This window comes from Theropithecus gelada, chromosome 17 (assembly GCF_003255815.1).
Source record: "Theropithecus gelada isolate Dixy chromosome 17, Tgel_1.0, whole genome shotgun sequence".
Classification (NCBI taxonomy): Eukaryota; Metazoa; Chordata; class Mammalia; order Primates; family Cercopithecidae; genus Theropithecus; species Theropithecus gelada.
This window is the reverse complement of record NC_037685.1, coordinates 80666724-80690842: the sequence shown is the minus strand read 5'-3', so window position 1 is coordinate 80690842 and position 24119 is coordinate 80666724. Positions and strand designations below refer to the sequence as shown.

Genomic DNA, 24119 nt, shown 5'->3' with positions numbered 1-24119 from the left:
TCTGACTGCTGGTGAGCTGGGCAGAACACAGCCGTATTTCTCTTCTTTCAAAAACAAATAGGAGAAATATCGCTGAATTCTTTTTCTCAGCAAGGAACATCCCTGAGAAAGGGAATTCGCCCCTGAGAGTAGGCCTCTAAAATGGCCGCTTTGGGGCTGGCTGTCTTGTACGGTCAAAGACAAAGGGATGAAATAAGCCCCAGTCTCCTGAAGTGTTCCCAGGCTTATTAGGATGAGGAAATTCCCGCCTAATAAATTTTGGTCAGACTGGTTGTCTGCTGTCAAACCCTGTCTCCTGATAAGATGTTATCAATGACAATGTATGCCTGAATCTTCATTAGCAATTTTAATTTTGCCCCATCCTGTGGTCCTGTGATCCTGTGATCTCACCCTGCCTCCATTTGCTTTGTGATATTTTGTTATTACCTTGTGAAGCATGTGATCTCTGTGATCCACACCCTATTCGTGCACTCCCTCCCCTTTTGAAAATCGCTAATAAAAACTTGCTGGTTTTACGGCTCAGGGGGCATCACGGAACCTGCCGACATGTGATGTCTCCCCCGGACACCCAGCTTTAAAATTTCTCTCTCGTACTCTTTCCCTTTCTCAGACCAGCTGACACTTAGGGAAATAGAAAAGAACCCACGTTGAGTATCAGGGGTGGGATTTTCCCCAATAAGTATGTTAGAGGGGAGATATATATTATTTCAGTGTTTCCCCATAAGGCATGCCTCTTAATAAACTCAGAAGGATATCTTACCTTTTGATACAAAACATCTATCTCAAACTTATTTTTATTTTCATGTTTTTAAGGCCATGCCAATGAATTTACTTTTTAAAAATATGAATCATTAGAGATATAATTCATTGATTGAAAGCATCAGAAACCATCTATGGCTGACTTAAGCAAAACCATAGTTTATTGGAAGAATGTAAGGTAGTTCATAAGGTGAGTAGAGAAATGGAAGAACTGGGAATTGAGCAAGTCAGGGATACAGGCATTATTTACTACCTTGTCCAAAATTCTTCCTTTGGAATTTAATGTGCCTTTTTTTCCCTTTCTCCTTAAGATTCAGAATTATAGAAGAGATAATTCTGTTAGTGTAGTTGAGTCTCGTGACCTATTTAAGCTAGGAAAGAGTGAGCCACTTAGGTCTCATTAAGACTTCAGGATGGGAAGGATATAATTCCCCAAAGATGACTGGGTACAATTAGGGCAGGAAAATGGGTCCTAGGCAGCCAAGTCCCACCTTCTACAAAATTAACCAACAGATATCCAGTAAAATACAGAATTTGGCTTTTTAACAAATTGTAGCTCATCATTTAAAGTATAAGATGTGTTAGTCATTGAGATATTATACATTTCTTCTTTCTTTCTTATTTATTTATTTTTTGAGACAGAGTCTTGCTCTGTCACCCAAGCTAAAGTGCAGTGGCATGATCTCAGCTTACTTCAACCTCTGTCTCCCAAGTTCAAGCGATTCTTGAGCTTCAGCCTTCAGCAGTAGCTGGGACTACAGGGGCATGCTACTGCACCCAGCTAATTTTGATATTTTTAGTAGAGATGGGATTTTGCCATGTTGGCCCTGGTCTCGAACTCCTGGCCCCAAGTGATCCTCCAGCCTCCTAAGGTGCTGGGATTACAGGTGTGAGCCACTGCACCCAGCCAAGATTAAATTACTTCTAACTCAAATATCTTGAGTTTTTTTTTTTTTTTTTTTTTTTTGGGAGATGCAGTCTTGCTCTGTCTCCCAGGCCTGGAGTGCACTGGCGCCACCTTGGCTTGCTGCAACCTCTGCCTCCTGGGTTCAAGCAATTCTCCTGCCTCAGCCTCCCAAGTAGCTGGGATTACAGGTGTCTCATTTTTGTGTGTTTTTAGTAGAGACTGGGTTTTACCTTGTTGGCCAGGCTGGTTTTGAACTCCTGACCTCAAGTGATTTGCCCGCCTTGGCCTCCCAGAGTGCTAGGATTATAGGTGTGAGCCACTGCGCCCAGTTGAGATCTTTATATACTAGCAGTATCCATATTTTGATACATCTGTAATCTTTTTCTTTTCTAGACAATGCGAAGACATAGAAATGAAGTGACAGTGGAACTGCGGAAGGTAAGGTTGATTTACATTTAAATAAAAGTAATTAGATTTTTCTGATGTTAAAATTCTGTGTATCTTGAATAATGAAAATACTGTGGCAAATTCGTGGTCATCCCTAAAATCACACATCACTGGATACTTTATCATGGTACTTATTTGTAATAACTTTCATTTACTGAGGGTAGTAAGCCCTGTGTGAAGCACTTTACCATCACTGAAATTTCATAACATCTGATGAAGTTAGATACTTTTTCTTTGACATCCTCTTTCTGTAGGCTTCCTCTCCCTTTCCCTGTGTAAAAGTTATACATACTTGTTTAAGATGCTTTAGATAAATAAATAAAAGTAGAAAAACCTTGTATTTTCGTAACTGAAAGCAACTGTTATTAAAATTTATTATATTTTCTTCCATTACTTTTGGAGGATCTTAGAGTTACCTTCATCAGATTGTGTTTTCTTTTTTCTTTTTTCTTTTTCTTTTTTTTTTTTTTGCGACGGAGTCTCGCTCTGTCGCCCAGGCTGGAGTGCACTGCAAGCTCCGCCTCCCGGGTTCACGCCATTCTCCTGCCTCAGCCTCCCGAGTAGCTGGGACTACAGGCGCCCGCCACCTCGCCTGGCTAGATTTTTGTATTTTTTTTTAAGTAGAGACGGGGTTTCACTGTGGCCGGGCGCGGTGGCTCAAGCCTGTAATCCCAGCACTTTGGGAGGCCGAGACGGGCGGATCACGAGGTCAGGAGATCTTTTTCTTTTTTTGAGACAACGTTTCACTCTGTGCAGGTTGGAGTGAAGTGGTGTGATCTTGGCTCACTGCGAGCTTGACCTCCCAGGTTCAAGTGGTCCTCCCACCTCAGCCGGCTGAGTATCTATGAATAAAGGCACACCACCACACCCAGCTAATTTTGTTTATTTTTTGTAGCGACTAGGTCTCACTGTGTTGCCTAGGCTGACCTTGAATTCCTGGACTCAAACAATTCTCCTTCTCCTGGGATTACAGGCATGAACTATCATGCCTGGCCCAAATTTTGTATTCATGTGAACACATTTTATTTGAAACATATTTAAATTGCTAATCAAGAAAATAATAGTGAATTCTCTTTCTATACACGTATCTTTTTTTTTTTTTGAGGCAGGGTCTTGCTTTGTTGGCCAGGCTGAAGTGCAGTGGTGCAATCTTGGCTCACTGCAACCTCTGCCTCCCAATTCATGCCGTTCTCCTGCCTCAGCCTCCCGAGTAGCTGGGACTACAGGCACCTGCCACCTTGCCCAGCTAATTTGTTGTATTTTTAGTAAAGACTGGGTTTCACCATATTAGCCAGAATGGTCTCGATCTCCTGACCTCGTGATCTGCCCGCCTCAGCCTCCCAAAGTGCTGGGATTACAGGCGTGAGCCACTGCACCTGGCCTATACACATATCTTTTAAAAAATAAATTAAAAACTTATTTCACATCTTTGATTTTTGTCTTAGATTAGACTTTTCCTCATCTAATTCACTCCTAAAACTCCTCCCTATATTAAATTACCATCTTGGGCTGGGTGCAGTGGTTCACGCCATCATTCCAACACTTTGGGAGGCTGAGGCAGACAGATCACCTGAGGTCAAGAGTTCAAGACCAGCCTGGCCAACGTGGTGAATCCCTATCTCTACTAAAAATACAAAAATTAGTTGGGTGTGGTAGCATGCACCTATAGTTACAGCTACTCGGGAGGCTGAGGCTGAAGAATTGCTTGAACCTTGGAGGCAGAGGCTGCAGTGAGCCAAGATCGTGCTACTGCACTCCAGCCTAGGTGACAGAGCAAGACTCTGTCTCAAAAAAAAAAAAAAAAAAATCAAATAAAAAAAATTACCATCTTGAAACTTTTCAGTTGTAGGGAGAAGGAAGGAGGTCTTGATTCTGAAAGTACACATTCTCTTAGAGTCACTAGAAATAGACTTGTGCATTTATTATTTAATAATTATTTTAAATACATGTTTTGCTTCATACACTGGCTAGGTAGCTCTTCAAATCTGTAAAGTTTTAAAACAGTATTGCCAGAAGCCCATTTTAACTACATTTATAAGGTCTTCATCAGAAATGCGTTTAGTTATTCAACCAAGCATTACCATTTGAGCAATTGTCTCATGGAGATGAACACTAGATAAATAATCACATAACCAAATATATCCTTACAAATTGTGAATGATGCCATGGAGGAAAAATAGCCATGAAAGTTAACAGAGTGAGGTTTTTTAAAAATTGGACATTCAAAGGTGATTTGTCTGAAGAAATAATATTTAAGCTGAAACCTGTAGGATAAATTGGAATTAGCTTATTTTTTCTAAATGTTTAATAAATAACCATATTTTGAATTTTTGCCAATCAGTGTCATGCTTATTGGTATAGTATATAGTTCCTGACATCCATTCTTCTGTACCCTTTCCCCATCCCCTTTTTAAAATTAAATTTTGAAAATACTAAGAGTTGTATTATGTACTTACTAAATTTCAAAAAGTTCAGTAGAATATTTTCTATGTAATTAGCCCAGTAGCTCCAAAATTAGAAAATTAACAAGGAAGATCATTGTTTTATTTCATTCATCAATGGATTAAAAGCTAATATGATAGAGACAGAATTATTTTATGTCTATTATCTATTAATGTAATCATCGATCATTTTGTATATTAATAAACATTAACATAAGCTTAAAAAATACTTGCTAATTCCAGTTCCCTGTCAACTCCTTTATGAACACAACAATACCTTGGTAATCATATTTGCAAGTTCTTTCAGATCTTTGGGTCATTTAGACCAGAGAGATGAGTTAAGCTTTAGCTTAATAAAGTAAGGTGAGTTTTTCCCAGTCTTAACACTTTAAACTTTTTTTCTTTTTCACATTTTGTTGACATACAACATACATACAAAAAGTCCACACATTGTAAGTATCCAGCTTGATGAATATTTGTAATGTGAACACATGTATGTAACCACCAGCTCCTGGATCAAAAAAGAGAATACCCCAGGGCCTCTTTCTAGGCATTAGTTATCCCCAAAGGTAACCATTATTCTGATTTCTAACACAGATTTTTTTGCATATTTAGAACTTTATATAGGTAGAATAGTGTGTGTCCTTTTTTTGTCTGGATTTTCATTCACTGAATGAAGATAACTTTCTTTAATAGATGCAATAGAAGTAAAATTGGAATTAAGCAATTAGTATTTATTGCCATCTGTTAACATTACACCGTCTGCCCCCAGATATGGGCCCTTACTTTTCCTTAACTTTTTGTGCTTGCAATTCCACTTTAAAACTTTTGTATTAGTTCTAATATTCAGAAGCCTCCTCTAGTTTAATCATTTTAGCCCCTCTAATGTGCTTATAAATCTGTGCTACTAATTTATATTTATATTTGGTTACTTGATCCTCCTGTTGTTGTGCCGCCTTCTCTAATTTATAGAACTGAAAATTCTTGCTTGTCAGAGCGTATCTTTTTAAATATTCACTTTAGTTGCCTTAGAGCAACTAAGGCGTGAGCCACTGCACCCAGCCTGAAGTTTTAAGACAACTTAGTTGCCTTAGAGCTTGTGCCCTTTCTTTTTTTCTGGATAACATTATTTCCTTTCCAGTTACTATGGTTCCATTTCTGAAAATACTTGTAGTAGGACCAAAAATGAAATTAACTAAAGAAATCTCAAGCAATTTCTTATTTCAAATTTAAGAATTCCCCAAGAAAGCAGTAGAAAGCAAACTTTTCCTGAAACAACGCCTAAAGTTTATTCAGACAAAACTTACTTGATTTTGATGTGATTTTACAGAGATGTGGAGAGCTCTTCAAGAGAAGATTCCTCCACTCTTTATGGTCAGAGTATCTGTCGCTGATTCCAGGCCTTGCTCTCTCTCTTGCTCCATTGAGGAGAGAATCACATTGTTTTTATTTAGTGACATTGAGATTCTTGAAAACAAAAGAGAGCTAGTCCCCAGAGTTTCATTGAGAAATTGAACTAGAGGATATCATCGTCAATTATAACTCATTTTACTCCAAGGATATTTGAATATTTCATTTTCCCTTAGATTGTAAACTTCCAAAGTGCAGGTAATAACCACATTCACTATCCATCTACATCCCTCCACCCCAGCCTCCCAAATAACTCCTAAGTCTCTTCCTTAACCCATCTCAAAATGCCTAATCAAATTGTGTCTGTGTAGTTGATACTCATTAAGTGCTAATATTCAAGAATTAAATTTAATTATGATCTCTAAAAATATGCACTTATATTTAAGTCATGTATTGAAGTTTTTTTGTTGTTTTTTTTATTGAGACAGAGTCTTGCTCTGTCACCTAGGCTGGAATGCAGTGGCACAATCTCGGCTCACTGCAAACTCTGCCTCCTGGGTTCACGCCATTCTCCTGCCTCAGCCTCCCGAGTAGCTGGGACTATACTCGCCCACCACCATGCCTGGCTAATTTTTTTTTTTGTATTTTTCAGTAGAGATGGGGTTTCACCATGTCAGCCAGAATGGTCTCGATCTCCTGACCTCGTGATCCACCCGCCTCGGCCTCCCAAAGTACTGGGATTACAGGCGTGAGGCGCCGCACCTAGCCTGAAGTTTTAAGACAAATACTTTAGATATAGGCTGTGCTACTCAAAAGTCCTGATCTCTGTGACAAGTTAGGGAGCTTGTGCCAAAATGTAAAAGAAAGCACTGCTTCCTTCAAGAGAGTCCTTCTGACAGAAGTAAATGGAAAGATATCCCATGTTCATGGATTTGGAAGAATTCGTATTATTAAAATATCAGTACTACCCAAAGCGAGGTACAGATTCAGTATGATCTCTATCAACCTCTAATGTCATTTTTTCACAGAAATAGAAAAAAATACCTCTAAAATTTGTATGAAACCACAGAAGACCCCAAATAGCCAAAGCAATCTTAATGAACCCGGAAGCATCACACTAACTGATATGAAAATCTACTGTAAAGCTATAGTAATCAAAACAGCATGATAGTGACATAAACACACACACACACACACAACAGTGGAACAGAACAGAGAGCCCAGAAATAAATGCACACATTTGTAGTTGGTTGATTTTTGACAAAGGTGCCAAGAACATGCAACAGGAAAGGACAGTCTTTTCAATAAATGATCTTGGGAAAACTGGCTATCTACATGCAGAAGAATGAGACCAGGCCCTTATTTCACACCATACAGAAAAATCAACTCAAAATAGATTAAAATGTAAACATAAGATGTGAAACTGTAAAACTACTAGAAGAAAACACGGGGGGAAATCTCCATAATATTGGTCTGGGCAATGTTTTCCTGAATATGACCCCAAAAACACAGACAACAAAACAAAAGCAGACAGATGCAGTTATATCAAATTTAAAAGGTTCTGCACAGCAAAAGAGACTATTAATAAAGAGAGAACCTATAGAAAATATTTGCAAACCATACATCTGATAAGGGGTTAATATTATATAAGGAATTCAACTCAATAGCAAGAAGACTAACCAATTAAAAAATGGGCAAGGGTTGGGCATGGGAGGCCAAGGCAGGCGGATCACAATGTCAGGAAATTGAGACCATCCTGGCTAACACGGTGAAACCCCATCTTTACCAAAAATACAAAAAAGTAGCCGGGTGTGGTGGCACTTGACTGTAGTCCCAGTTACTCAGGAGGCTGAGGCAGGAGAATTGCTTGAACCTGGGAGGCGGAGGCTGCAGTGAGTCAAGATCACGCCACTGCACTCCAGCCTGGGCGACAGAGCAAGACTCCATCTCAAAAAAAAGGGCAAAAGACCAGAATAAACATTCTCAAAACATAGAAATGGCTAATAGGTATACTAAAAATTGTTCAACATTACTAATAATCAGAGAAATAAAATTAAAACTACTGTGAGATTTCATCTTCACACCTGTTGATAACCGTTATCAAAAAGATGAAAGATAACACCTGCTGGTGAGGATGTAGAGAAAAGGAAACTCTTGTACACTCTTGGTCAGAATGTAAGTTAGTACAGCCATTCTAGAAAAGCAGTATGGGAAAGTTCCTAAAAATAGAACTACCTTGTGATAAAGCAGTCCCACTACTGTGTATATATCCAAAGGAAAAATGAAACCTGTATGTTGAAGAGATATCTGCACTCCCATGTTTATGGTATCACAATACCCAAGATAAGGAATCAACCTAAATGTCCAGCAGTAGACAAACAGAAAAAGAAAATGTGATATATATACATAGTGGAATACTTTTCAGCCTTTAAAAGAAAGAAACCCTCTCTTTTGCAACAACATGGACGAACTTGGAGGACATTACATTACCAGAAATAGGTCAGGCAAACAAGGCAAATATCACATGCTCTCACTTACACATGGAGTCTAAAAAAAGCTAGACTCATAGAAGTAGAGAGTAGGATGGTGGTTACCAGGGGCTGGGGCCAGGGGTGGGAGGCACAGGGATTTGGGGAGATACTGATCAAAGTATCTGGGTAGCTGGGACCACAGGTGCTCAACACTATGCTCAGCTAATTTTTTGTATTTTTGGTAGAGACGGGGTTTCGCCATGTGCCCAGGCTGGTCTTAAACTCCTGAGCTCAAACAATCTGCCCGCCTTAACTTCCCAAAGTTCTGGAATTACAGACATGAGCCACCGCAGTCAGCTGTGTTTATTAACTCATAGCCATTCCACAGCATATACATACTTCAAAGCATCATGTTTTACTCAATAAATATATAGAATTTTTGTCAACTTTTAAAAAATAATGTGTTTAAAGTAGGTCTTTCTGTCTAAATAACTGAACTAAACAGTGTGCTTAGTTTCACAATTGATTTACGTTCTGGCACAAGCTCCCCTCCCAACCTTTTTTTGTTACTTTAGACGCTTATCACCCTGAAGGTAAAAGCTCCCTTATCTTGTAGCAGAACTGTAACAAATAGTTTGAGAATTATTAACCAGTGTAAGGATCACACTTCAAATAACAGATATTGATCTGTCAAAATTGAGGATGACAGATGACATCTGTTTATTAATATGTTCTGTTTACCTGGCCTCTGACTCCTTTTGTGTGAATTGTTTTTTCTCTTACCTCCTTGTTCTCTTTCTTCCCAATTTAGTGAGGCTTTTATGCATCAACATTTAAACACATCTGTACCTCCTTTTTTTTTTTTAATCACATTGTAGACAGAGTTATGTAGGAATTAAGTAACTTGCATAGTCACAAGCTAATAAATGGCAGAGCTCTTAACCATTATGCTATAATGCCTCTCAAAATACATGTGTGTTGGTTGAATAATGCTTCGTGGGTTGAGAATAAGCTCAAAACCTGTTACTTGTATTTTCAACTTTCAGCACATTTTATTAAACTTTTTTTTTTTTTTTTTTTTGAGACGGAGTCTCGCTCTGTCGCCCAGGCTGGAGTGCAGTGGCGGGATCTCGGCTCACTGCAAGCTCCACCTCCCGGGTTCACGCCATTCTCCTGCCTCAGCTCCCAAGTAGTCTACAGGCGACCACCGCCACGCTGGGCTAATTTTTTTGCATTTTTAGTAGAGACGGGGTTTCACCGTGTTAGCCAGGATAGTCTCGATCTCCTGACCTCGTGATCCACCCGCCTCAGCCTCCCAAAGTGCTGGGATTACAGGCGTGAGCCACTGCGCCCGGCTATATTAAACTTGATCTAATCTTTTCTTGATGATTGGTCAGTCAGATAGGCCTAAATCCCTTTTTTTTTTTTTTTTTTTTTTTTGAGATGGAGTCTCGCTTTGTTGCCCAGGCTGGAGTCCAGTGGCGCGATCTCGGCTCACTGCAAGCTCCGCTTCCCGGGTTCACGCCATTCTCCTGCCTCAGCCTCTTGAGTAGCTCGGACTACAGGCACCCGCCACCACACCCAGCTAATTTTTTTGTATTTTTAGTAGAGACGGGGTTTCACCGTGTTAGCCAGGATGGTCTTGATTTCCTGACATTGTAGTCTGCCCGCCTCGGCCTCCCAAAGTGCTGGGATTACAGGCGTGAGCCACTGCACCCGGCCAAGTCCCTTATTTTCGTTAGATTTGGAGGTGAGGCAGGTTTAAGATCCTACATAAAGAAAAAATCCACCCAAGTGCCCCACTTGGTTGATAAGATCTAGTACTTGTTTTAGTTAATTGTTTGAAATATATTTTAAAAAATACTCTAAATTCCCCCATATCAACAAGCCAGAGAAGAAAAATACGATCATATCAGTTACTCATTTCTGGTAAAAGGAATAGAAAGGAATTGCCTCATCTTGATAAAGAGCACCACAAAAACCTCACAGCTAACATCATACTTAATGGTGAAAGACTAAATGCTTTCCCTTGAGATTCAGAAGCAAGGTGATGATGTCTATCATAACTGCTCTTACTCAGTATAATGCTGGAAGTTCTAGCCATTACCGTATAAGGCAAGAAAAAGAAATGAAAGGTATGTAGTTTGTAAAGGAAGAACTAAAACTATCCCTATTTGCAGATAATGTGATTATCTGTGTAGAACATCCCAAGGAATCTATCAGAAAGCTCCTGGAACTAACAGGTGAGTTTAGCAAGATCACAGAATAAAGAAATCAGTCGCATTTATGTATGCTGAACATGCAGAAACCAAAATAAAAAAATACAATTTTTAGACAATTCAAAGAAAATAAAATACTTCCATATACATTAACAAATATGTACAGGATTTATACAGTGAATATTACAAAATACTGATGAAAGACATGAAACAAGACATAAAGAAATGGAGAGACGTATACTGTGTTCATGGATTGGAAGCCTCAACATAATAATGACATTGATGCTCCCTAAATTGATCTCCCTAAATTGATCCTATTGAAATTCAACCAAGATATTTTGTGGACGTAGACAAACATTTAAAAATATGTATGGAAAAACACAGTCTCTAGAATAGCTAAAACTTAACAAAGAAGAAAAAGAGGAAATTACTTCACCTAATATGAAAGGTTATAGTATATAGCTATAGTAATCAATACTGTGTGTTATTGGTAGAAGGAAAGACATAGACAATGGAACAGAAAATATAACTCAGAAATATGCCTGCACAAATACATCCAGTTGATTTATAGCAAAGTTACAAAACCAATTCAATGGAAGGAAGGATAGCTTTTTCAAAAATGATGAGCCTAAACTTCACACCTTATGCAAAAATACAAAATGGATTATAGACTTAAATGTAAAGCACAAAACTATAAAACTTTTAGGAAAAAACATAGAGAATTTTCCGGATCTGGAGAGAGCAAAGAGTTAAATTTGACCACAAAAGACTAATCCATAAAAGAACAATTGATAAATTGGACCTGATTAAATTAAAAATTTTGCTGTGTGAGAGCCCATATGAAAAGATAGAAAAGACAAGCTAGATATTGGAAGAAAATATCTGTTAAACCACATATCCAGTAAAAGACTAGTATCTAGTGCGTATAATGAACTCTCAAAACTCAGCAGTAAGAGCCAGGTGCAGTGGCATACACGTGTATTCCCAGCTACTCAGGAGGCCGGTGCAGAAACAACACTTGAGCCCAGGAGTTGGAGGCTGCAGTATGCTATGATCTTGCCTATGGACAGCCACTGCACTCTAGCCTGGGCAACATAGTGAGACCTCTGACTCTTACACACACTCTCTCTCTCTCTCTCTCTCTCTCTTAATAGTAAGAAAAACCAAAACAATCTAATTTAAAAAGATGTGAAGAGTCATTTCATTGAAAGGAGGACATACATTAAATAAGCACATGAAAAGATGTTCAGCATCGTTAGCTATTAGGGAAATAGAGATTAAAGCCACAACTACACATCTATCAGAACAGCTAAAATAAATAGTGACAACACCAAATGCTGGCAACGATGTGGAGAAACTGATCACTCATGTTTGTGGTGGAAATGTAAAATGGTACAGTCACTCTGGAAAACAGTTTGTCAGTTTTTTGTCTAAACATGAAACCTCTGTGTAACCCAGTGCTTACAGTCTGGACATGTATCCCAGGGAAAGGAAAATTTATATTCATATGAGATCTGTACATGCATGTCTGTATAGCAACTTTATTTTTAATGGCCAAAACTTAGAAACAACACAGATGGCCTTTAATGGGTAAATAGACATACTGTAATATGTCTACAGTATATCAATATGATAAAATACTATTCAGCAATAAAAATGAACAATTATATAAGCAACAGTTATTGATACAAGTGAAGTTTATATAAATCTCCAGAGAAGTATGCTGGGCCTATGATTCTGTCACAAAAAGGTTATATGCCGTATGATCCCATTTATATAACATTTTTGAAATGATAAAATTTTAGAAATGGAAGACAGGTTAGTAGTTGCCGGGGTTATATAGGGTGTCAGAGAGATGAGAAGGATGTGGTTTTGCATATAGAAGGTCAGGAGGCATGCATCTTGTGTTTTTGGAATTGTTTACCATCTTGACTCTGGTGGTAGATAACATGAATCTATACAGGTGATAAAATTGTATGGGATATAATACACACACGCAAATACATGTAAAATGAGGTCTGAATAAAATAAGTGGATTGTATCAATGTCAGTATCCCAGTTGTAATATAGTTTTGCAAAGTGTTACCATTGGGGTAACCTGGGCAAAGCATACAAGGGATCTTTCCATATTATTTCTTTTTTTGTTTGAGACAGAGTCTCACTCTGTCGCCCAGGCTGGAGTGCAGTGGCGCCATCTCTGCTCACTGCAAGGTCCACCTCCCAGGTTCACGCCATTCTCCTGCCTCAGCCTCCTGAGTAGCTGGGACTACAGGTACATGCCACCACGCCGGGCTAATTTTTTACATTTTTAGTAGAGATGGGGTTTCACCGTGTTAGCTAGGATGGTCTCCATCTCCTGACCTTGTGATCCGCCTGCCTTGGCCTCCCAAAGTCCTGGGATTACAAGCGTGAGCCACTGCACTGGGCCCATATTATTTCTTATAACTGCGTGTGAATATACAATTATCTCAATAAAAATTTCAGTTACCAAAAAAAGCCTAAGTTAGTATCCAAAAAAGCAGCTGTTTGATAATGATCCTGCAGGGAAAAAAGAAACATGCATTAGATTGTCAGTTCTTACATGATTGATGAACCAATAGTGTTATTTTAAAAAATTAGTTTCAATCAAAGTGTAATACACTGAACAGAGTGCCCAAAACATAAACTTATAAAACTTATGGGTGAATATCCATGTAGTCATGCAGCAGTAATATCATTTCATAAATGTTAATATTGAGGGGAATTTTCATTGAGTATGTTTTCCTACCTCGTTAAAAGCATTTAGATGCAACCAGGGTTGGACTATTTCTAAAATTAAAAAAAAAAAAAGAAAACAAACCCCAAGGAACTAAAGCCTAAACTAGATGAGGGTTTAAAATTAGGGTATTATTGGATAAAAACAGATTTAATTACTTATTTCAAGCTTGAAAGAGGGCTGATAAATAATGTAATTATCCTTTTCATAAGATTTAAAAGAAGTGACATCAAACTTGCTCCACAAGTTTAGGTATAGAATTGCAAGCCAGTTTTTCAAGATGGAAAGAAGAATTTGGGAATGAAAAGGAAGTACTTTATGTACAGGTTAATAACATAGAACTTACTAACTCAAACAATATATTAAGTTGGGTTATAAGAAATTGCCCATAGTTAACTGCTTTGACCTACAAAACAGTTCATGTGGTTCAACCTAGTAGAAAACAAGATCCAAAAGGGCTAGATAAATACACGCATACATGGATAATAGATTAATAATGGATTTTTAAAGGAATTTAAGAAATCCAGCTAATCCATATGTGTGTTTAAGGATTAGTTGGGTATTGAAGTTAGGGAAGTTCCTATAACCCCTGAGCTTCTTTCTCACTTGACAAAAGAGAAGTATACCCTTTATGGATGCTGAATTTATTGTAGTGCAGTTTTCAGGAGGGTAAAAATCTCTAGGTATCAAGTGAAGGGACAGTTTAAGTTATTGGTTTTAATGATTAATCTGACCATTAGAAACCTGCCCAGTGATTATTTTTCCTTGGCTTGTACTTATTTTTGTTAAGAGTAAAGTATGGGGTGGGTGCGGTGGCTCACGACTGTAATCCTAGTACTTTGGGAGGCTGAGGCGGGTGGATCACCTGAGGTCGGGAGTTCGAGACCAGCCTGACCAACATGGATAAACCCCATCTCTATTAAAAATACAAAATTAGCCGGGCGTGGAGGCACTCAGGAGACTGAGGCAGGAGAATCACTTGAACCCGGGAGGCGTAGGTTGCAGTGAGCTGAGATCGCACCATTGCACTCCAGCCTGGGCAACAAGAGCAAAAACTCCATCTTAAATTAAAAAAAAAAAAAAGTGAAGTATGGTTCTTGTGCCATAAATATTTTGGTCTGCGTTAGGATGTTTTCAATTTAAATGCAGGGGTTGTTACCTAATGTTTGATAAAAGAAAGAATTTATTAAGAAGCTATAATAGCTTTAAACTAGTATATGCCTAATAGAATCTCTCTCTCTCTCTCTCTCTCTCTCTCTCTCTCTCTCTCTCTATATATATATATATATATATATATATATAAAGTCAAAATTTGCAAATTTAGAAGAGGAAATTCATCAAAGACATAATCATTGTGGGAGATTGTCTTCTTAGTAATGAATAAACACCAATTAAGAAGAGATAGAAAATTTGAATAATTCACAAATTTTAACTAATGAACACGTGTAAAACCACATATGTATTTGGAAACTGGTTTTATGGTAGAATAAGCTATAGTTTCCAAACTCTGCGCTGAGGTAACATGGGGCTCCACAGTGACCTGAAAGGGTCTTTGGGATATTTTAATTTTGAGAGAAATACAGTGACATCTTTCAGACACCACAGACTTAGATCTTGAGATAGTCCACAGTTTAAACACTTAAATAACACTACGTTCCTTTCTCCAATTATTTTATCTAAGAGTGAAATAATTTTTTCTTTCAATTTATTTGTTTTTCTTTTCTTTTTCCCAAATGAGTACTTTGGCCTACACCGTGGACTGAGAAAGTTTGGGAGCTTCTAGTATAAAGCAGGTGTCAGCTAATTTCAGTGTGTTGTACATACGTGTTCTCTGACCACAATATAATTAGAATAAGACAGTTACAAAAACCTCATGTTTTAAAGTACGTCTGAATATATTGAATATATTGAGCATCAAAGAAATCTTAATGGAATCTAAGAATGCCTAAAAATGAACAGTAGGAAAACTATTGCATGACAGAACCTGTAGAATACAGTTAAAGTGGTAATTCAGGAGACAAATTTATAGCAAGTAGAGAGAAGGAACAACAACAAAATACTAGGAATTTTAGAAGTCATATTAATTTAAATACAGCATAAATTTAAAAACATGAGTGCATCAGCTAGTTTTTTGCTGCATAATACACCACTCCAAACTATGTACCTTAAAACAATAGCCATTTTATTGAGCTAACAGTTTTATGGGTTGGCGGAGTGGGTTTTCTGGCATAGGCCAGTTCAGCTGTTTTCTGCAGGCTTCCCTTATTGTCTCTGGTCAGCTCGCAGGGTTGATTGGTGACTAGATGATCTAGCATGGTCTCAGGTAACTTGGCTGGGACTTGGTTGTTGTCCACGCAGTCTCATTCTCCATGGCTCAGTGTTCACAGGATGGTTTCAGGAAAAAAGTAGCAAAAGAGAACCTGTCTCTGACGTGTAAGCACTTTTCGAGTCTGTTTGCTTAACGTCCCATTGCCAAAGTAAGTCACACAGCCATGCCTACAGTCAGTGCGGGACTGGATATGGGAAGGGGAATTACTGCCATTTTTGCAGACAACCTACAATTTAAGTATGAGCAAACTTACGCAAATAGGCAAGGCACAGTGGCTCACACCTGTAATCCCACCACTTTGGGAGGCCAAGGCAGGCGGATCACTTGAGACCAGGAGTTCGAGACCCGCCTGGACTACATGGTGAAACCCTGTCTCTTCTAAAAATACAAAAATGAGCCGGGCATGGTGGTGCTCGCCTTTAATCCCAGCTACTTAATGAGGCTGTGAGGCAGGAGAATCGCTTGAATCTGGGAGGCGGAGGTTGCAGTGAGCCAAGATCGTGCCACCACTGTACTCCATCCTGGACGACAGAGTGAGACTCTGTCTCAAAAACAAAAAACAAGCAAACAAAAAACTTACGCAAATAAATTTGGAGACTTATGTGAAGTAGGCAATTTCCTAGCAGAAAAAATTAATTTACCCAGCTGACTCAAGAAGATAACCTGAATAGATCTTTAAAAAAAAAAAAAAAAATCAAAGAGGCTAGGCGTGGTGGCTCACTCCTGTAATCCCAGCACTCTGAGAGGCTGAGGTGGACAGATCACCTGAGGTCAGGAGTTCGAGACCAGCCTGACCAACATGGACCCTGTCTCTACTAAAAATACAAAATTAGCCGGGTGTGGTGGCGCATGCCTGTAACAGCTACTTCGGAGGCTGAGGCAGGAGAATCATTTGAACCCGGGAGGTGGAGGTTGTGGTGAGCCGAGATTGCGCCATCGCACTCGAGCCTGGGAAACGAGAGCGAAATTCTGTCTCAAAAAAAAAAAAAAAAAATCAAATTAATACAGCTAAAAATTTAACCTCTCTCACCATCCTGTAAAAGAAAAGATAGTCTTACAGGTGGAACTCTGGCAGACATTGAAGGAACAGATAATTCCAGCCTTATTAAATGATTTCAGAGAAGTTAAAGAGGGAACACTTCCCAACTCATTTTATGAAGCTAGCAAAACCATGATCCCAAGCAACAGACCAAGACAGTCTGAGAAAAGATACTTTTTAGCCAGTTTCACTTAGGAATATTGAGGAAAAAAATCCTAAATAAAATATTAACAAATTGATTTCAGGAATGAATATTTTAAAAAAAATTCTAATAAAGTTTCCAGGACTTGCAGGGATAGTTTAATATTAGAAAGTCATTTAATTTACCATATTTACAGATGAAAGTGGAAACATAATATCCATTTCAATATATGGAAAGAAGCACAATTTGATGAAATTAAGCACTCATTCATGGCTTATAAAGAAAAAAGTTATTAGCAAGTTAGGAATAGAAAGGAGTTGCCTTGCCCAATAAAGGGTATCTACCAAAAAAGACAGTACACATCCTATATAATGATAAAATGCTATCCCCAGATTGGAGATCTGTATATGTAGGAAACTTTAGTTGTATTTATGCTTTATATTTCTTCTATTCCAGAAATAGTTGGAAAGGAGGAATAGAGGGAGTAAGATTCCTTAAAGACCTCTGGAAGCTTGATTGATCAAGCTCTGGAAAAGAGGAAAATAGAGTCAAAGAATGAAAATAGAACGGAATCAGTGTTAAAATCATTTGGGGTTGGGGGTTAACTTGTCAATAAACTTTGTTAAAACTTTTTAAATGGATTAAATCCAAAAGATGTTAAACATTTCTATATATATTACAAACCATAGAGTGTAACTGTAATTTTTTTTTAATTTTATGCAATTTCAGATTTGTAGTTTGAAGTTCAAAGTTGTGAGAATAGTATAGAAACATCATATACCCTTCACTCAGCACCCAGGTTCCCTAGCATTTTTCATATTTGCACTATTATCTTTGTATACATTTTTTTCCTTGAACCAGTTAAATTGCAAGCATCATGCTTTAATTCCCTTAATACAACAACTTATATTTCATAAAAACAGATAGTTTCTGTTTTTATAAGCATAGTACACTTGTCAAACTAACTTAGGTAAAAATCTACCATTCAATCCATAGAACCAATTTAGATTTTGCATATGGTTCCCAGTTATGTACTTTATAAATCCAAGATCCAAGCCAAGATCAGACATGGCATTTAGTTGTCATGTTTCTTTAGTCTCCTTCAATCTGGAACTCTTCCTCAGTCTTTATCTTTCATGACTACATTTTTGAAGAATATAGGGCTATTTTTTTTTTTTGGTAGAATGACAGACTTGGGTTTTTCTGGCATTTCTCAGGTTATTTATGTTAGGAATACCACAGAAGTTATGTTTTATTAGTACACCAGACCCCAGGAGGCACACAGTGTTGATTTGTTCTTCACTGATAGTGACACCTTTTGTCATTTGGTCAAGAATGCTGTCTGCCAAGTTTTCCCACTTTAATGAATATTCTGTGGGAAGCCACTTGAAACCATGTAAAATATCACTGCATGGATTTGAATATATATATACACACACACACACATATATATATAATGAGATGCTTATAATGTGAGATTATATAATGTGAGATGCTTTAATTTAAAAATATTTTAGAATTGGTTAAGTTACTAAAGAAGTATGCTTATACAAGTAGAAATTGGTAAACTACTATTGATTGACATATATAGACACCAGTTTATTTAATTGTGCTTGCTTATACCCAGCACAAAAATTGGCATGCGGATAAGCATGTTTCTATATACGTATAGAAATAAGTATCTGAATCTTATTTTCTAGTTTATCTGAATTTTAACATCAATAGTAATGTCTCTTCAGTAACTTTGTTATAATGAAATACCTTGTAAATATAGCAAACATTAGAAGTATGCCTTTTGAAATTTTAAATTGAAAAGGATGTTAGACATTATTTGGTCTCTTGATGTAACTTGTTTTAATTCTATAGAAAAACTAAAAACTTAGAGAAAATCGGTGATTTATTCACAGCTACATGTGTAAAATGGCACAGGTTACCGTAACAAACAATTGAAGTTCAGTGAAATTTGGAAATTGATTTGCTAATAGAGAATTTTTGTTTGTAAAAGCCAGATAGCAAGAGTTTAAATCTGAGATGATGGCAGGTAGGCAGCATTTATGTTCATGAATTCCTACTCCCCACACCTAGCAAGCATATGCAAACCTCAACATTTGAGCATTGGGCTCTTCCCATTAAGGTGGTTTCTTAATAAACTGCTGCAGGTAACCATTAGCCATAAGTAAATGAAAACTAGCATGCCAGTTGAAATATATTTGCTAGACTTTGTAATAATATTGCATCTCCAAATTTAAATCTTTCCTAGAGATTAGGAGGCACACCAACATGGCCAAAACAGTTGGTGCTGGCCAGTGCTCATGCCTATAATCCCAGCACTTTGGGAGGCTGGAGGCAGGCAGATCATTTGAGGCCAGGAGTTTGAGATCATTCTGGCCAACGTGGCAAAAATGCATCTCTACTAAAAATATAAAAATTAGCCAGGTGTGGTGGCACACGACTGTAATCCCAGCTACTCAGGAGGTTGAGGCATGAGAATCACCTGAACCCGGGAAGCAGAGGTTGGAAGTGAGCTAAGATTGTGCCACTGCACTCCAGACTGGGTGACAGAGTAAGACTCTTGTCTCCAAAAAAAAAAAACCACAGTGGGTGCTTAATGAAGTATGTGTGTAAAAGCAAGCCAGGTAATTTTGTTACCAAAGCCAGAATGTGACCCTTGTCATTGGTTTGCAGTATGCACATTTAATTCATATTATCCTTATGTGTTCAGTATTTGTTTCATAATTGCCTAATAAAGTTGAAGTCGTTTTAATGGATTTTTCATTAACAGCAGTCCTTATGACTTCTTAAGCATTTATTGGTTGCCTTTCAGAACAAAAGAGATGAACACTTATTGAAAAAGAGAAATGTTCCCCAAGAAGAAAGTCTAGAAGATTCAGATGTTGATGCTGATTTTAAAGCAGTAAGTTACCATGTTTTTATAGTGACTTTAAAATAATTTTTATAGTAACTGTGAGAACTTCATTTTTAATATAACACCAACTTTATAATAAGTATATTAACTTTATCAGGTACACTATTTAATGAATGTGATTTTGCTAATAAACTCTGCTGAACTATGTTTTTTTTTTTTTCTTTTTAAGCAAAATGTAACACTAGAAGCTATATTGCAGGTATGTTATTAATTTAATATTCTCATTTTGAAGTATTTTGAAATTGATTTTTTTTTCATTTCTGAAATTTACATTTGGTATTGCAGAATGCCACAAGTGACAACCCAGTGGTCCAATTGAGTGCTGTCCAGGCAGCAAGGTAAATACTACTTTGTCCAGAGAGAGAATTGTGTCATTCCTCAGTCATGTTACCTGGAGCTCTAGAAGTTAATACGTTGTTATTTCTTTTCACAGTTTGAAAATTATAGCAATTAATTTCTTATATTTATTTTCCTAGAAAACTCTTATCCAGTGACAGAAATCCACCGATTGATGACTTAATAAAATCTGGGATTTTACCAATTCTAGTCAAATGTCTAGAAAGGGATGATAAGTAAGTATGGATTTGACTCCCTATTCATTTTTTTTCAGTTAATTTAAAAGTTTGGATTATTATTTAACCAGTGAGTTCAGTTTGGTTTTGTACTTATGATAGTTGTCATATATTTTAATTTAATTTTCTTATTCTGTGATCATATTTAGCAGACCCAGAGCGCTTCTCGCTTTCGTTTCTGAAGGATGTCTATGTTTTCTAGGAAATTTTTGTCTGTTTATTGCCTGCTTTATCTCAAATATTTATAGTCTTTGTTAGGATTTTTTATTAGTAATATTTTAAAACAACCCAAATAATGTTTGAGTCACTCTTTGCTTATGAGTCTGTATATAGATTAACCTCGTGACTAAGTCAACGTGAATGGTTTCCAGAACTAAGTGGCTCTTTCTTACCCTGGGAATCTTCCACCTGATTACTGATCCTCTGTGTTGTCTTTAACAGAACTTCATCCGTGATAAGTTGTCAGACTTTTTGTCTGCAAATTAAGAATAAGGGGACAGGTTATAGTTACCCAGAAGAGAAGAAGTAAAACTCAGTGGCATATTTTGAGGAACTGGTCCTATTTCCATTTTTGTTTAGTGATATCTCAGTGCTGTGCCTTAAACTTTGTTAATTTGGATTAACTGGGGAGAATATAAGTTTGAACTCCAAATATATTAAAACAAATGCTTTTTTTGCATTTAAGAGCATCTAGACTGAAACTTGGGATATTTTGCTAAATGTTGTCCAAGGAATTTTCAGTTGGCTAGATAAGAATAGTGGTATATAAATGTTGCCACTAAGGGTTTTTAGTATTTAAAAATACCATTTGCTTTCATTGTGTGCCACAACCTCTCCCATTCTCCACCCCCAGGCCCTTAACACTTTTTAAAATACTATCATGTTTGTTTTCTATAACAGTGTTTATTTAAGTAAACGTAAGTTTTATTTTAGCTGTTGAAAAAAATAAATTCTGGCCGGGGGTGGTAGCTCAGGCCTGTAATCCCAGCACTTTGGGAGGCCAGAGTGGGTGGATTGCTTGAGTCCAGGAGTTCGAGACCAGCCTGGGCAATGTGGCAAAATCCCAGCTCTACCAAAAAAAGAAAAAGGAAAACAAACAAACAAACAAAAAACCCCACGAAAATTAGCCAGGCATTGTGGCACATGCCTGTAGTCCCATCTACTTGGGAGGCTGAGGTGGGAGGATCGTCTGAGCCTGGAATGTGGAGGTTGCCATGAGCCAATATCGTGCCATTGCACTCCAGCCTGGGTAATAGAGCAACCCTGACTCAAAAATAAAATAAATTTGGCCGGGCGCGATGGCTCACACCTGTAATCCCAGCACTTTGGGAGGCCGAGGTGGGGGGTGACGAGGTCAGGAGATCAAGACCATTCTGGCTAACACAGTGAAACCCCATCTCTACTGAAAAATACAAAAAAAAATTAGCCGGGTGTGTTGGCGGGCACCTGTAGTCTCAGCTACTTGGGACGCTGAGGCAGGAGAATGGTGTGAACCTGGGAGGTGGAGCTTGCAGTGAGCCAAGATGGCACCCCTGCACTCTAGCCTGGATGACAGAGTGAGACTCTGTCTCAAAAAAATAAATAGATAAAAATAAATAAATAAATAAGTCCTCTACTTCTACCTTTAGGACCCTCCACTTCTTTTTTTTTTTTTTTTTTTTTGGAGACAGAGTCTCCCTCTGTTACCCAGGGTAGAGTGCAGCGTGCAGTGGTGCAATCTTGTCTCACTGCAATGTCCGCCCCCCGGGTTCAAGCGATTCTCGTGCCTCAGCCTCTTTGAGTAGCTGGGATTATACGTGTGGCTAATTTTTGTATTTTTAGTAGAGATGGGGTTTCACCACGTTGGCCAGGCTAGTCTCGAACTTTTGACCTCAGGTGATCCGCCTGCTTTGGCCTCCCAAAGTGCAGAGATTACAGGCGTGAGCCACTGTGCCCGGCCTAGGGCCCCTTGTTTGTGGCCAACTTCTCTTCTTTTTTTTTTTTTCTTTTCTTTCCAGCCTTTTATATATAGACTCATTTGTGTGGGTGTGTCTGTGAAACATAACATATATAATACAGAAAAATATGCTAAAATATATACAGCTTAATGAATAATTATAAAACACAGACCTCTGTAACTGCCACCCAAAGCAAAAACAGAAAATTTTCCGTGATTTGGATCTGACTTTATGGATTTGTCATGGGAAGTTGTGTTATAATATAAAAGGCCATATACTTTGGAGCCAGATTGACTATGGTTCAAATCCAGGGATTGCTGTTGATGAAAATTAAGTGGCTTTTGAACTTCAGATATCTCATCTATAAAAATTAGGTGATAGTAAGGAATGGAAATAATACATAAAAAGCACTCTGCACAATGTCAGGCTTATAATAAATGTCCATTTGTTATTGCACTCATTCATTTTTTCTATTTCTTTTTTTCCACATGACATCTTGGAAGACTTTCTCTGGCTTTATAATTTTATTTTTTACATTTATCCATTTTCTCATTTGAGTCCCTCATTCCCAGTATTTTGCCAAACCACCTAACCAGCTTAATAACTTTCTCCTTCCAGTCTGAGGCAACATATACTATCTTACTATTTTTGGTCTTACTGGTTTTTTTACTTCTTCTCTGCCTCTGATATACCATCTTATTTTCTACCTTCTGCTAGAATTCATGTACAGGGGAAATTTTAAAAGTTTGTGGAAAAGTGGAATCAAAAGATAATAAAATATATAAACTTGATTTCTCAACATAAGCTCCATCAAAGTCAAGACACTTTTGTAAGTGATACTACCAGCCATTGTCTATCCTTAAAGAACTGAGGGTCCTGGGAATTTAACCATGTCAGCGCAGTCTTTTTCATGATATTAACTGAAGAAAACTAGATGGCCTTTACAGTTTGTTTTTTTAAGATTAGGAAACAAAAAGAAGTCACAAGATGCCAAATCAGAACTGTAAGGTGCATACCTAATGATTTCCTATTGATTCTCTTGCAAAATTGCTCTTGTTTGATGAGAAGAATGAGCAGAAACATTGTGGTGGAGAAAGACTCTCTAGTAAAGCTCTCCCAGGCTTTTTTCTGCTAAAGCTTTGGCTGACTTTCTCAAAACACTCTCGTAATAAGCAGATGTTATCATTCTTTGACCCTCTAGAAGCTCAACAAGAATAATACCTTGAGCATCCCCAAAAACTTTTTAGTCATTAGCTTTCCTCCTGACCAGTCCACTTTTGCTTCTTTTTTTTTTTATTTTTGTTTGCATATCTGAGACGGAGTCTCGCTCTGTCACCCAGGCTGGAGTACAGTGACGCGATCTCGGCTCACTATAAGCTCTGCGTCCCGGGTTCAGGCCATTCTTCTGCCTCAGCCTCCCGAGTAGCTGGGACTACAGGCGCCTGCCACCACACCCGGCTAATTTTTTGTATTTTTGATAGAGATGGAGTTTCACTGTGTTAGCCAGGATGGTCTCGATCTCCTGACCTCGTGATCCGCCCGCCTCGGCCTCCCAAAGTGCTGGGATTACAGGCGTAAGCCACCGCGCCTGGCCTGCTTCGATTTTACTTTGTCTTCAGGGTCATACTGGGAAAGCCATGTTTCATCTCCTCTTACAATTCCTTGAAGAAATACTTCAGGACCTTGATCCCACTGGTTTAAAATTTTTATTGAATGCTCTGCTGTTGTCTACAGCTTATCTGGGCACAATGGTTTTGACACCTATCAAGGGGAAAGTTTGCTCTACTTTAATTTTTCAGTCATAATTCTGTGAGCTGAACCAATC

At 37.9% G+C, this 24119-nt stretch overlaps 1 protein-coding gene across 1 annotated transcript in view; it reads left to right on the top strand.

Annotated features, from left to right (window-relative positions):
• KPNA3 (karyopherin subunit alpha 3) overlaps nt 1–24119 on the top strand; it is a 98074-nt gene that overhangs the window by 45686 nt on the left and 28269 nt on the right. The window contains exons 2-6 of the mRNA XM_025364249.1: nt 2060–2104; nt 19684–19773; nt 19955–19984; nt 20071–20123; nt 20262–20357. Of these exons, the coding sequence (XP_025220034.1) occupies nt 2060–2104; nt 19684–19773; nt 19955–19984; nt 20071–20123; nt 20262–20357 (314 nt within the window). The remainder of the gene's footprint in view (nt 1–2059; nt 2105–19683; nt 19774–19954; nt 19985–20070; nt 20124–20261; nt 20358–24119) is intronic.